The sequence below is a fragment of the Quercus suber genome, unplaced genomic scaffold (assembly GCF_002906115.3).
Source record: "Quercus suber isolate HL8 unplaced genomic scaffold, Cork oak 2.0 scaffold_68, whole genome shotgun sequence".
NCBI lineage: Eukaryota > Viridiplantae > Streptophyta > Magnoliopsida > Fagales > Fagaceae > Quercus > Quercus suber.
The window spans coordinates 1,557,925-1,570,900 of record NW_027069533.1 but is presented as its reverse complement, the minus strand read 5'-3'; the positions used below and the strand labels follow the sequence as shown (position 1 = coordinate 1,570,900).

The window sequence follows — 12,976 nt, the reverse complement described above, 5'->3', positions numbered from 1 at the left end:
TTTATTATTTGAATTTGATTTTTTAAACCCTCTTAACTAAAGCAATTCTAACTAAGCTCACTTGAAAGAACTTCAACCAAAAAAAGAAGTTAACACAGCAGGGATTATAAATTTGTTGCACCCATCCCTATCCTAGAACAAAAGCTATCATATTTATGTATGGATAAAAACTACTACACACATTATTACACATATTTTTTGAACTGAAATCATGAATTGAAAATATAATTTCTATTTTAAAACCATGTTTTCATCTTACGGTTTCAGTTCAAAAAATGAGTATACTACACTTTATGTATCCCTCACCAAACCCATTCATACCAACCAAACATAGGCAAACGTGATCTCCAACAGAAGCCAAGAAATGCATGCTAATTAAAATAACGATATAAATATATAAAGATACATGCATGCATTTTAATTTTCAGCTTAGAGCTTGGTGCAATCCATTGGCTTGAAAGATACAGTTTTCTCCACATGGTCATAGCCTACCAACATATTGGACTGTGCTACGCTACCGAAGATGGATTGTTGACCAGCTTGGAAAGCTAAGCACACAAGTTCATCAGTTATTGGCCAGAAGGCGTTGGTTGGATTCAGCTTCACATCTGCACCGCTAAAATGTGCTGTGATATTTGGAACATCTATATCATCTGAACTATTGTAGCAAAGACTAAGAAGGTGACTTGGGTCATCAATGCGCTTAAAATTAATTTCTTCTGCTACTGCTGATTCGAACTTGGAGTAGAACTCTGCTGGGAAATATGTCAATGTGGAACCTGAATCAATGATAATATTGCCCTTTGAGCCTCCAGAGGCAGAAGAACTACTTAGCTCCAATCTTTTGTTGCCAACACTCATTGCTTCGAGTGTTAGGTAGTAGTAGGTGTGTGGGCGTTTGTGGAGTACTAAGGGAGTAGACACGGTTCCAAAACCCGAAACCACAGCATGACTACCGAAATTCAATTTGCTTGAGGTATTGTCTTCGGAATAAATAAATGGCACCAAGCAGTAGGAGAACTTACCACCAATAGAAGAATGCAATTGGGAAACAAGGGATTTCGAGCCGCCTCCAAGCCCAACAATGCCGGAACCTGTGACTCCAGAGGTTAAACTATTATTGAGTCCACACCCTATGATAGTTTTTAGGAGAGGCACAGGGCGGCTTGAAGTTGAATTCAGAGTGAGAGTGTCAACAGCAAGGTCTCCCTTTGAGAATGATTTATCCCCATAATTCACTGAATATTGGCAACTTTTTCTATCTTTTGAGCATGAGGTATCAATATAATCTAGAGACTCACATTGCGAGGAAGTGCAGGAAATTCTTTTGTAGGTTGTGGACTTTTCAGGATCAAAAAATGGAGCTGTTTGATTGTAGCACTCAGTGCAAGGCTTGCATTGTAACCAAATCAAATCACTACCCGTGTCGGCAACGCCTAGTATTGGGACTGGTGGCGTGCCAACAAAGTACTTCATAAGGTATTCGCCGCCGCCAATATCTGAGAAAATGTCTGTTTGGAGTGAATTGGGATAGACTGAAGAAGTTGGCTTAAAACTGTTGACACGGTTAATGGAACGGCGCAAGGCCTTTGCTACACGCTGCGAATGAGTTTCTGAAGGGTTGTAGAAGGGAGACTTGGGGGAGTCGCGATGGATGAGATCCACGATAAAGCCTTCATTGAGAGCCTCAATGAGAGAGCAACTACAAAGCAAGACAATGGAGAATGTAGTTGCCAATGCAGCGAAAGAAAGAAGTGAGTGATGATGAGATGCCATGATTGATTGATTGTAGGAGAAGCGATGATGAAAATTTGCAAGATTATGTGTATGCATTGTGAGCCTGTGGCCTCTATTAGATTCTCACAAAGAGTCTTTTTTTGTGCATCGTCAATAATTGCTTCACTATCTATGGAGTTGGAATCAAATTATTAAAGGACTCGACATGGCTTTTGTACACTTTCTTCTTTTGTCAAGAATATTTGACCACTGAATCACTGGTTTTGATAAAAGGTTTTTTGCTTGGATATGGTTGTGGTGATTTCAGAAACAGGTTGGACCCAGTTCGCGTGAATAATGGATGACTTGTCCCTACACACAAGTTCGCGTGAATAACATGTTGAGAGAAACAAAATTTGGACGAGGCTTAGGTCTTGTTTTTCTGGAGGCAAATGGATATGATCTCAGATATCTATTTGGGCCATTCAAATACATCATTCAATTTGGGCCATTTTTTGACAATTCTTGGCCTAAACTGAATGAACTATTTCGTGTTTGATAGGGAGAACTAAGCAAGCAAGGTGTTTGGAACCATGATTGCTGGATGGGATGAAAAATGTATGTTTTTCCTTTGAATCATCTTTTGGGTTGATTTGAATTCACCTGTTCTATATATGTTCTTTTGATATTGCATTTCATATCTTTAATGAAATTCTTTCTAAATTTGGCCTATAACCTTTTCATTCATTATTTTTTTTCCTCCTTATGCCACTACAACAAAGTTGGCTTCTTTTCAAGGGTCAAAATCCTTGAAAAAGGTATAAAAACAACCTCGAGAAAAATTATTTTAAGAGTCTAACTGACCTTTGATAAGTTTCGAAACTTACACCGTCAAAAATGAAATTTCAACAAAATTAGTGGCCCTCAAAACAAGTGCTCCATCTTTTATTGAGGATTGCCGGCCCTTAAAAAAATTATAACAAGGATTAAAAGATTTAAAAGTACAACCCTTGATAAATAAGGTTATTTAATGGTCTTCTCACCCTCAAAATAAGTTTTTATTTTTTAATTTTTTTTAAAAAAAAAAAAGCAAAATCATGCACAAGAACCACATATTACAAAATCATTATACCAAAACACAAATGTTATGTAACCAGGTCCAAATCTCATTCAATGTACTAAAATGAAATACATCAAAAGTCCAATGTACTACAACCACATACATCAAAAGTCCACAGCCTTGCATGCCTTAAGGTCTCAAGGTAATACCTGCCATTAAAGAGGGAAACACCTACAAACCAAGCAATTCTGCACAAATTTAAATCCAATTCTATATTCTAAGTTTATCAACATAACATGAGTATAAAAGTTGGAAATTTCAATAACATCTATATTAGTAATAATGTCAAGACTCAAACCATCATCATGAATACATTGTTTACTATTAGTTGCTCTTGTGAAAGGAATAAACCAGCAAGAACCAAACTGCAGCTAATCATAAGATAACTAATGAGCTTTATCTTAAATAATTAGAAAAAATGATGGGATCTTGGTTTAAGACTAACGAATGCATGTAAATCTAGTACCTTACCAATCAAAAAACTACTTTCATTTAAGTACAACCAATGAACCACAAAGCTGCACAAGATATACAGAAGTACCAGAAATAGGATAATACTCCACTAAAGAGAGCACCATAACTCACAAATCAGAGCAGTTTGACACTACTGTAACAGCGATGTGAAGTGTTAATGTTAAATAGATATTAGCAAAACACAATGAGTCATACCAAACGGAATCAAGTATGAAGGATATCTTTCAATTAGAAAATACATTGTTAAGCATAAAGAAAGAAAAAAGAAAATGAACTTCAGTGTTCATTATGAACATTATATGACTATGGATTTCTTCTGAGGAAGGACTAAAGAGGGCTGGAACAAGTTATATCTTACACGATGACATCCTTTTATAACAGACAGTTACAGACTCACCAATCACCACTCAACAAATTATTTTGGAAACAACTGTTATGAGTCTCTAGTTCTCTGCAGAATAAATGATCGGGGTTTGTCAATTACTTATCCAAAAAAGAAAATGAAAATACAAGTTGTACTAAGTTTGGCAGATTCTCATCATATAGGCAGTAAACACAACCAAAGGCAAAGGGAAAGTAGCAATCAGATAACAAAAGATAAAAAAGAAAGAAGATGAAGAAAAAAACACTAGAACTGAAACTGGAACAAAAAAATATATCACAAAAGAATATTCTAGAAACATATTTCCATTGTCTAAGATAGTAGCATAACTCCACAAATTTTATATTTATTTGAGTTGATCTTCATACCTTAGTGATCATTACTAGATTGAGCTGACTGTGAGGTGATATAACTCAACATTTGCATCATCATATTGTCAAAATGTGTCCTTTGTTCTGCCATTTGACTAGCTTGTTGTTCCACAAAACGTTTACTTTGATCTGCCATTTGACTAGCTTGTTGTTCCAGCATGCTCTTGAGGTGTTTTACTTCTTCTTTCAACTCTGCATCAGCCTCCAAACGTTTGTGCTCAAATTCGTGGAGTCACTTCTCAAGGTCGTGCATTCTAGATAAGGAGGAACCCATAACTTTGTAGGAGTGACACCAGCCACATAGCCACGAACCCGTCCATAGCACTCAAGTCCAAACACCTCCACTGACACTTGGTCTTAAAATATTTGCAAACCACACCCCCCCCACCCCCCCCACTCATTCACTTGACTAGTAAGATTCCCCAATGCCATCTAATAATAAAAGTAACTGTATAACTTGCAATAAAACCACAGAAAAATATACTAGCTATATTAATATAATTAGAAGATTTTATACCAATGCATCTTGTGTTGGTTCATTTACTGCTTGCCCATTAGCTTGCACATGGGTGATGTCAAATAATTCGATTCTACAAGAGTTATGACCTGTGTTCTCTTTCTACCATTTGACAAAACAAATAGAAAACATATAGAAACTAAGTATTTAACTAGGAGCAGATAGAAAGCACCCTTCTGACACAAGTAAATAAAAGACTTCAAACTCTAAATATTGATCTACAAAGGACTAATAAATATAAGCAGTAGAAGCAAAAAGAGAAAGGAATGTGTGAAGATTGAAGATACTAGGTATAAATATGATTTACACCTTTATCTTTTTCTCATTCAGTATGAATTACACAAACTCTGTAAGCAGAAAGTGAAGAAAATCTTTATGATGGTGCTCGTCCATCATTAACTTAACTCTTTTTATTATGCTGATTAATTAATACATACTCAAAATTTGTGCTTTTCTTTTCTATGAAATTTCTTTGCTTAAAAAAACAATATTTTGCCAACTCCTCTCATTTTAGGTACTCTAAACCAATCATAGATGCAGAGCAGGGCAAGGTGACAGTTTCAGGTACTTTAGTGTGCAAAGTATCAAAGATGTCCACTGCATAAGCATCTCTCTACCTCTCAAGTTGTAGTGTGCACGAACAGTTCGAGTTTCCCACAACTAGAATATTAGAATTATTGAAGTTTACATATTTGTGTAAACAGCTATAACTGTCATCGTTTTTTTTATTTTCTAGTATTTTACAATACAGCTCATTACTATCAAGCATATTATGATATTATGGTCTCAAAACAGTGAGTACTTTATTTATTTATTCTTTTGGTATCTGATCGAGTGTTCTGTTTGGTTTAAAACCAAATGTGATAGTAGAAAGATTAATCCTTTGTTTCAATGGAGGGGGAGTAGGGTAAAGAGGGGGAGAGTAGGTTAAATTATTATTTTTAGATGTTTTTTAAGGGAGGAGGGCAAGAGATTTGGAGGGATTTTAAGTATTTGTATTCTAAGCCCTCATTTGGAGAGTAGAGTATAGAAATTCTCGACAAAATGAATTACCTAATTTACCTTTATTATATTAACAAAATTACAAACTATATACCTCTGTAACGTTAAAAAATTTCTCTCAAATCTCTCTCAACTCTGAAGACTCTCACGCTGGCTCATCGCCCTTCTCTCTGACACACAACTTCTTCACTCTCGGATTGTCTCTCACTCTTCTCTCTCACGCCTAACTTTCTCTCTCAGAGGTAAACTCTGTTATTCTTTCTGTTTCACGGGTTTCTTTTGAGTTGGATCAAATAAATATGTTCTTATAATTCTGATTTTATTGTGTAATTTCTTATTAATTGTGATTTTATGAGGGTAATAACATGTTATTTGTGAGTGGGTGCTTGAGTGAGTATAGATTGTGAACTTGCATAAATTTGTATCTCAATGGTGATTGTAGCTATATATGGGTTTGTGTTTCTTGTTTATTTTTCTCTAAACACTTGCAATCCTCTTCTCTCTCACGCCTAGCTTTCTCTCTCAGGGGTAAACTCTGTTATTCTTTCTGTTTCATGGGTTTCTTTTGAGTTGGATCAAATAACTATGTTCTTATAATTGTGATTTTATTGTGTAATTTCTTATTAATTGTAATTTTATGGGGGTAATAACATGTTATTTGTGAGTGGGTGCTTGAGTGAGTATAGATTGTGAACTTGCATAAATTTGTATCTCAATGGTGATTGTAGCTATATATGGGTTTGTGTTTCTTGTTTATTTTTTTCTAAACACTTGCAATCCTATTAGTTCGTGATATATGGATGAACTATGGTTAATCGTCCTAGGGCTTTGTGATTGTGTATGCTGTGTAAGTTTGATTTTGTGGTCAGGTCTTTTCTTTCATATATATTTATGATTTTTTAGCCGATTGATGATTGGTTTGTGTTTGTGATTTTTATTAGGTAATTTTATGTTATTTGTGAATGGGTTTCTAACTTGCACATTTGTTTTACTAGAATTTTAAAGTTTCAAAAAGTTGCTCACAATGTGTTTGATAAATTGCTTGAGTGACTGTATATAATCAAACTCACATGAGTTTGTGCAGAGATTGGTTTCTAAAAGTGTGTTTATGCATATTTGGGACAGTGGAATTTTAGGAAGATTGAGGTTGAAAGAGCTCTGTAAGAGAAGTGGCTTTTCACTACTACGTAGCTAATGCTAGTAAGGTGAAGAGGGTTTTTTTTTTTTTTTTTTTTTTTTTTTTTTTTCTTTTCTTTTCTTAGTGTCATTTTCAACAATCTGATGATCTTGACTAGCTTGTTTTCTATACCTGATGCGTTCCTCCTAGAGAAATGGCTCCTCGCATCTCAAGAAAAAAGAATTTTGTATTAAGCCTTCAACTTGTTTGTAGAACTTCTTTATCTTCCTCGGAATGATATTTTTTTCCCTCTATTAACATTGTTAATAGTAGGGCTTGTTGGTCATCTTTCTTAGGGTGGGGAAACACTAGCTATTCTTCCTACCTATCCTCTCACACCATATCTCCCATATTCTTCTGTCAATATGGACTAGATCCTGAGGGATTGGAGGAAACTCTCTCCGACAGACATTGAGGGCGCGAAAGTTAGTCTTAAGAAATCAAAAAATCTGAACAAAAAAGAGTATGTTCTAGCAGCTAAATTCATGACACGAAGGGTGCTCAATGTGGATGCTATTGGAAGAACTTTTAAACCTCCATGGAGATCTCGAAACAATTTCAAGATCAGGGAAGCAGGTGATCATATTCTCTTATTTGTTTTCGAGCTAGAAACTGACGATGAGCGTGTTTTGGCTACAGAACCATGGTCCTTTGATAAGCATGTCATTATTTTCCAGCGATACAATGCTTCTATCAAAGCGAAGAATTTGAGGTTCACGACTATGAAATTCTGGGTCCAGATACATGGCTTACCAGTGAGCATGTTAGACACTGAAATGGCAATTGAGTTGGGAGAAATCTGGGGAGTATTTCACCAATGGAATATATGAAGGATATGCTAGGGGGAGACTTCTTACGAGATAGAGTGGAAGTGGACGTGTCAAAACCATTATTCAGAGGTCACAAAGTGGTTATTAACACCTCAACTTTTAAATTTGGATCTCGTTCAAATATAAGAAGTTACCAAACTTTTGCTATTGGTGTGGAAGGGTTTCCCATAATGAAAGAGAGTGTGAGGTATGGCTGTCCAATAAAGGAACACTCCCAATAGAACAACAAGGGAATAGATGTAACACCCCAAATATTTTTTAAAGCAATTTTTCCAATGAGAATAATATCTAAATTGGATTTTTTTTTTTTTTAATCAGTGTGGTTAACTATTTTATGGAGGAGTTTTGAATATTTGGGCATGTGATAGTACTTAGTTATTTTTGGAATGGGCCAATTTAAATATGGAGAAACTTTAAGGGTAAAGTTGTAATTTTGATCCTAAGATATTTTGAAACAAGTGGTCCACAATACTCCCATCAACAGAGCCCCTTTCTCTTATCACCATATGTATGCCCCTTCTTTCTATTTCTCTATTTTCCTATATCACTCAACCACCGAAGCTCACACACATAAACACTCCAGCTCCCTCTATTTCTTTCACTCCCTCACCAGTAAACCAGCCGTCCACCACCACTTTTGGCAAATTTCACCGAAGAACCCCATTAGAAATCCCATATGCTCCATTCTCTCAAAGCTTTAAAGGTAAAACTTTTAATTATTTGGTAGCTTTTCAAGTTTTTCTAAGATTTCTTTCTGATCTAAACTACGTGAGTGGTATACATGTGATTGAGTACATGGGTTTTTGATTTGGTGGATTTATTTGTTAAATGGTTAAGGGCTTTTACAAATGATGATCATTTGGAGTTTCTTCATGGTTAAAAACTTGGGTCTCTTGAGCAAATCGTATGAGTTGATTTTGTGGGAGTTTGAGGTTGATTTTTGTAAGAGTGTTAACTTTGAATTTCTGAAATTGGAGTGTGAGCATGTGCTTTTATTTTATTTTATTTTATTTTTTGCGTACCTAGTGTTTGATAAGTTGCTTATATGATACTTTTGGGTTTGATTCCTTGTTTTTAATATGCTTTAAATCTGGTGGTTTTAATGTGAGTGAATTCTCAAATAATTTGGGCTAGTCTTACAACTATAGAAATTTTCTAAAGCTGTCACGACAAATTTGAGTCAGCCACAATGCATGATTTTTAATAAATTACAGAAAAATCTTTTTGGGCTGAATTTTCTGTGGTACATTTTATACATATAGGGGAATGTTCCCTTAAAGTTTTGAATTAATCGGATAAAGTTTCATTGACCAAACAATTTTACAAAATGGCTGCCCTGCTATGTACTAAATCTGAAAGCAGGACTAAAACGTTGAGATGTTGTGGAATTAATCACAAACCTTGGTTGATCTTATCTTTAGCTTATATATATATATATATATATATATATATTATTTAGTACCCAAAGAGATTCATGAGTATGCTATATTATCTTATGATGCACATTATTGCGGCAATGAATTTAAAATGTTTTGGTTGTGTCAACACCATGAGTTTCTTGGATGCTTGTTTGGTTCCCATTTGGGTAGGGATACTTGTCTTGGTATGGTCAAGCTCGGTTTTAGGGCCTTAGGTTTGATTTTTGAGCGAATATTCTTGGATTTATGGAGACAAATTCGATAGCATAATTTTGTTGTAGGCCTTGTAATTAATAGGATTGATACTTGTGTTTCTAGGTTCTAAAGTACATGGTGATGGAACTAGTAAATTGGTTGAAAGAGGTGTCCGGTTGAGGTAAATTTGGAATGGACTACTGAGGTAAGTAGTTCCTTTTAATGGGATTTTGAAAAATAACATAAATGTTGTTTTTGAGCTAGACACGTTTTTGGAAATTACCTATGGAAACTATAGTTTCCTAAAAACTATTATGTCATAACCTTTATATATATATATATATATGTGTGTGTGTGTGTGTGTGTGTGTGTGTGTGTGTGTTTGTGTGTGATTATATATGAAAATGCATCATATTTGGTATTGCATTTGGGGAAATGTATGAATTGTTGATATGGAAAAATAAGCATCTTTTATTTAATCATTGATTTTATGGTATATTGAAAAATTTAGAGATGCTTATCTTGTCTTGTATTATTTGGGAAATGGATAGAAAATCTCTTGACAAGAATGAAGTTGAAAACTTTACAAACTTTGTAGAAGTTAGATTATTTAAGGTTTTCTGAAACTACTTGGATATGAACTATGTGTTTCAAAGTAGTGTAACATATGAGTTTATGTTGTTTTAACACCATGCCATGTGTGATTTCCCGATGATCACCCGATTTGGTTTTCGTAGTCTTTGTGAGAACGGAATCAAGTCTAGGTTAGTGCCCTTTACTTTGAATGACGCGTTCTTCCCTGCCGTCTATGGGGAGAAGAGGATTCCTTGATTATGTGTGTGTGAGGCTGCTGCCCATGGGACCAAGAGACCACATGCAAGAGAGGTCTTATTTGACGCGCTCTCTTTGCTGCCCATTGGAGGGAGAGAAAAACCTTGAGGGTATGCGTGAGGCTGCTGTCCATGGGGCCAAGAGTCTACATACCAAAGAGGACAATATCATGTCAGTTGTGAATGGGTGGATCCCCTAACCGATCTAAGTGGTAGTGTGGTATATTTGTGATAATTTACCTTATGTTAGATATTATGACTTTGGGAATTATAGTGTTGGTGCTCACAAATTATAGTATATAGTTTCAAGGTATTTACTTTGAGAAACTTTGTGTTTCATTATTAAATCATTCTTGTCATATTATTATTATTGAAGATGAAACTTGCATTTCCCCCACCCTCATTAATTATGCTACTTACTAGGCTTTAGTTCATCCCATTCTCCAACAGTTTTTTAGATAAATTTGCTATACCTCGAGCATGGAGCTTGTTTTATCGGTGGTGATTGGAGCATTATGCTAATTGAAAGATTTACGCTATGATTGGTTGGTGACTCGACTTTCTAAATTTATCGAGGCCATACCTAATGCTACTGGAGATTGGGTTCTTGAGGTTTGTTAGCCTTGAGTATGGTATGCCTAGATTTTGTTAAGGTTGTGTACCTTAGAGAGTGTCATGATTTTGTGTTGATTTTATTTGGAGCGTTGGATTGTTAAGTACATTTGGAGACACATGATTTGTAGTTTGTATTGCTTGTAAATGTGTCATAGAGCTCTGACTTGTATTGTGGAGAGATCAATATATTTATTTACTTTATCAAATGGAAAAAATAAAATAAAATAAAATTTCCCATATAGTCTCTCGAAGGCTTGGTTTCTCATGCTTTGGACCCTTTTGGGTTGGGGCGTGACAACAGAGCATGGCTATAAGCTCTGCCTTACAACCCAGGCAAGACCCTATTCACCACTTTCTCAGGGTTGGGGGATGGATTTGGATATCAGTTGGAGAAGAAGAAAGCCCCAGTGGCTACACACACAACCAATGAACTCCAACATCCCACCGACGGCGTTATAAACCCTGTCACAGACGGAGTTCAAAGCATTGACAAACCACAGATTTCAAATTCGAATTCCATGGAATCAATGGAAGCGTTACCACAATCCACACAGCTTGGAAATTTTCCAAATATAGAGGTGATGGATTTTATTCCAAATTTATCTACTTCCCATAATAATAACGTCGACTTTGAATTTTAGATTAACTAGTCGCTAACCCGTGCGATGCACAGAATATATTTCACTTTGCTTAAAATAAAATTTAAAATGAAAAAAACATCATAACTTATCAAAATAAACATAAAATATACAATATTCATTGCAAAATGTTATTTGAGAATTAAATTACCATCAAAATGATATAAAGAAAAATTTCATGTCCAAACAACTTATCAAGGTGGAATTTGGTTATTACTAAGATCCTATATGTAATTTACCAAAAAGATATCATGTCAATTTTGATCTTCATTCTCTTTTTGCATATTAGTTACTACTTTTAACTTCTGTGTAAAATTTTGCTTTAACTCAATTGTTATCTTGAGATAAATCTATAGTTATCTCATCTTTACTATTGGTACTCATCCCACGTCTATCGCCATTGTAACTATAAAATATAAAATCATACCTATTGAAGATGAAATTCAAAGTAGTTCATCTGGCATTACACCAACAACATTCAAGGCAAAATCCTTCCTGTGAAGGTGGGGAAAAAATCAATCAACCATGAAAACAAAGATTCATAAACTAAAGAAGCTCAAGATAATTTTAGAACTTGTCAAGATATATAACCACCTACCAAAAATTTTAAGAACCAAAAGGGGATTATCATAAGAAATAAATGTGCCTTAGTTTGTATATGAATTTAATTTGTGGAAAATTTATAGCCACATACCAAAAAAATTAAGAACCAAAGGGGGATTATCATAAGAAATAATTGTGCTTCAGAATTTGTAGAGATTTATTAGAAATTCACTGGTGATTTATGAATAGAACACTTGATTATCAAAAGCAAATTCCTAACTTCAAATTAAAGGGTTGCATGTTCTCTAACTCAAATTCCTATATCACAACTGCAAATAATAATTATATAAAACTGATACAAACCATGCACAGACAATCAATAGGCTCTGTTGCTGGTCTTTAGCACTAAGATTTGAATCGCATCGTAATCATAACTGCATAATACATAATTAGACGTCAAGGCTTTCTAGGGCTTCACGTATACTTCTTTAGGATCCTCTACAACACTTGTAGCAATGCAAAAGTTAAAAATAAAAAATAAAAATAAAAAGTAGTAGAGATTGCAAACAGAGAAGCGAGAGTACCAAGTTTTAGTTGGGTTTTATGTTTCCGACTGTAATTCTCAATAAAAGCGTATAAAAGCGTGAGAGGAGTAGCTAGGTTTTGCGGCCGTACAGTTTCAGTCGGATGAAACTTTATATTTTTAAATCAGATTTATTTTTTTATTTTTTTATTTTTTTTATATAACTTTAGGATTAAAGAAACAAAAGAGAAAGACTCCTGTTAGGACTCTCTCACTATTCAGTTTAAAAAATTAAAATTTTTTATAAATTAAAATGATGACATGGAAAATTGTGGGAGCTTCAAAGGCTTCGGTTATATATATATATATATATATAGATTTGATCCTAAGTCTAGTCAATGCATATTTCTTGGATATCCTCCTCAGTCCAAGGGTTATATTTGTTTAGATGTTCTTACTGGGAGAATTTATATTTCCTGCCATTGTATTTTTGATGAATCTGTTTTTCCTTCTTTTTCTATCTCTACTGCTGAGTCTTCTTCCAATATTCCTGCTTTTTCTACTCCTTTTGATGTCTGGTTTTCTTCTTTACTTCCAATTTCTTCTCTAGGCATTTCTCATTCTA

At 34.6% G+C, this 12,976-nt stretch overlaps 1 protein-coding gene and 1 long non-coding RNA gene across 2 annotated transcripts; one reads left to right on the top strand and one right to left on the bottom strand.

Moving 5' to 3' along the window:
- Positions 1-251: 251 nt before the first annotated feature.
- On the bottom strand, positions 252-1,875 carry LOC111986916 (aspartic proteinase CDR1). The gene has a single exon (XM_024018612.2). The coding sequence runs from the start codon at positions 1,831-1,833 to the stop codon at positions 430-432; it is 1,404 nt and encodes a 467-aa protein (XP_023874380.2). The 5' UTR covers positions 1,834-1,875; the 3' UTR covers positions 252-429.
- A 6,228-nt stretch (positions 1,876-8,103) lies between these two features.
- On the top strand, positions 8,104-10,884 carry LOC136067342 (uncharacterized). The gene is made up of 2 exons (XR_010628823.1): positions 8,104-8,292; positions 9,326-10,884. It is a non-coding gene; the product is annotated as an uncharacterized LOC136067342 (long non-coding RNA).
- The last annotated feature ends 2,092 nt before the right edge of the window (positions 10,885-12,976 follow it).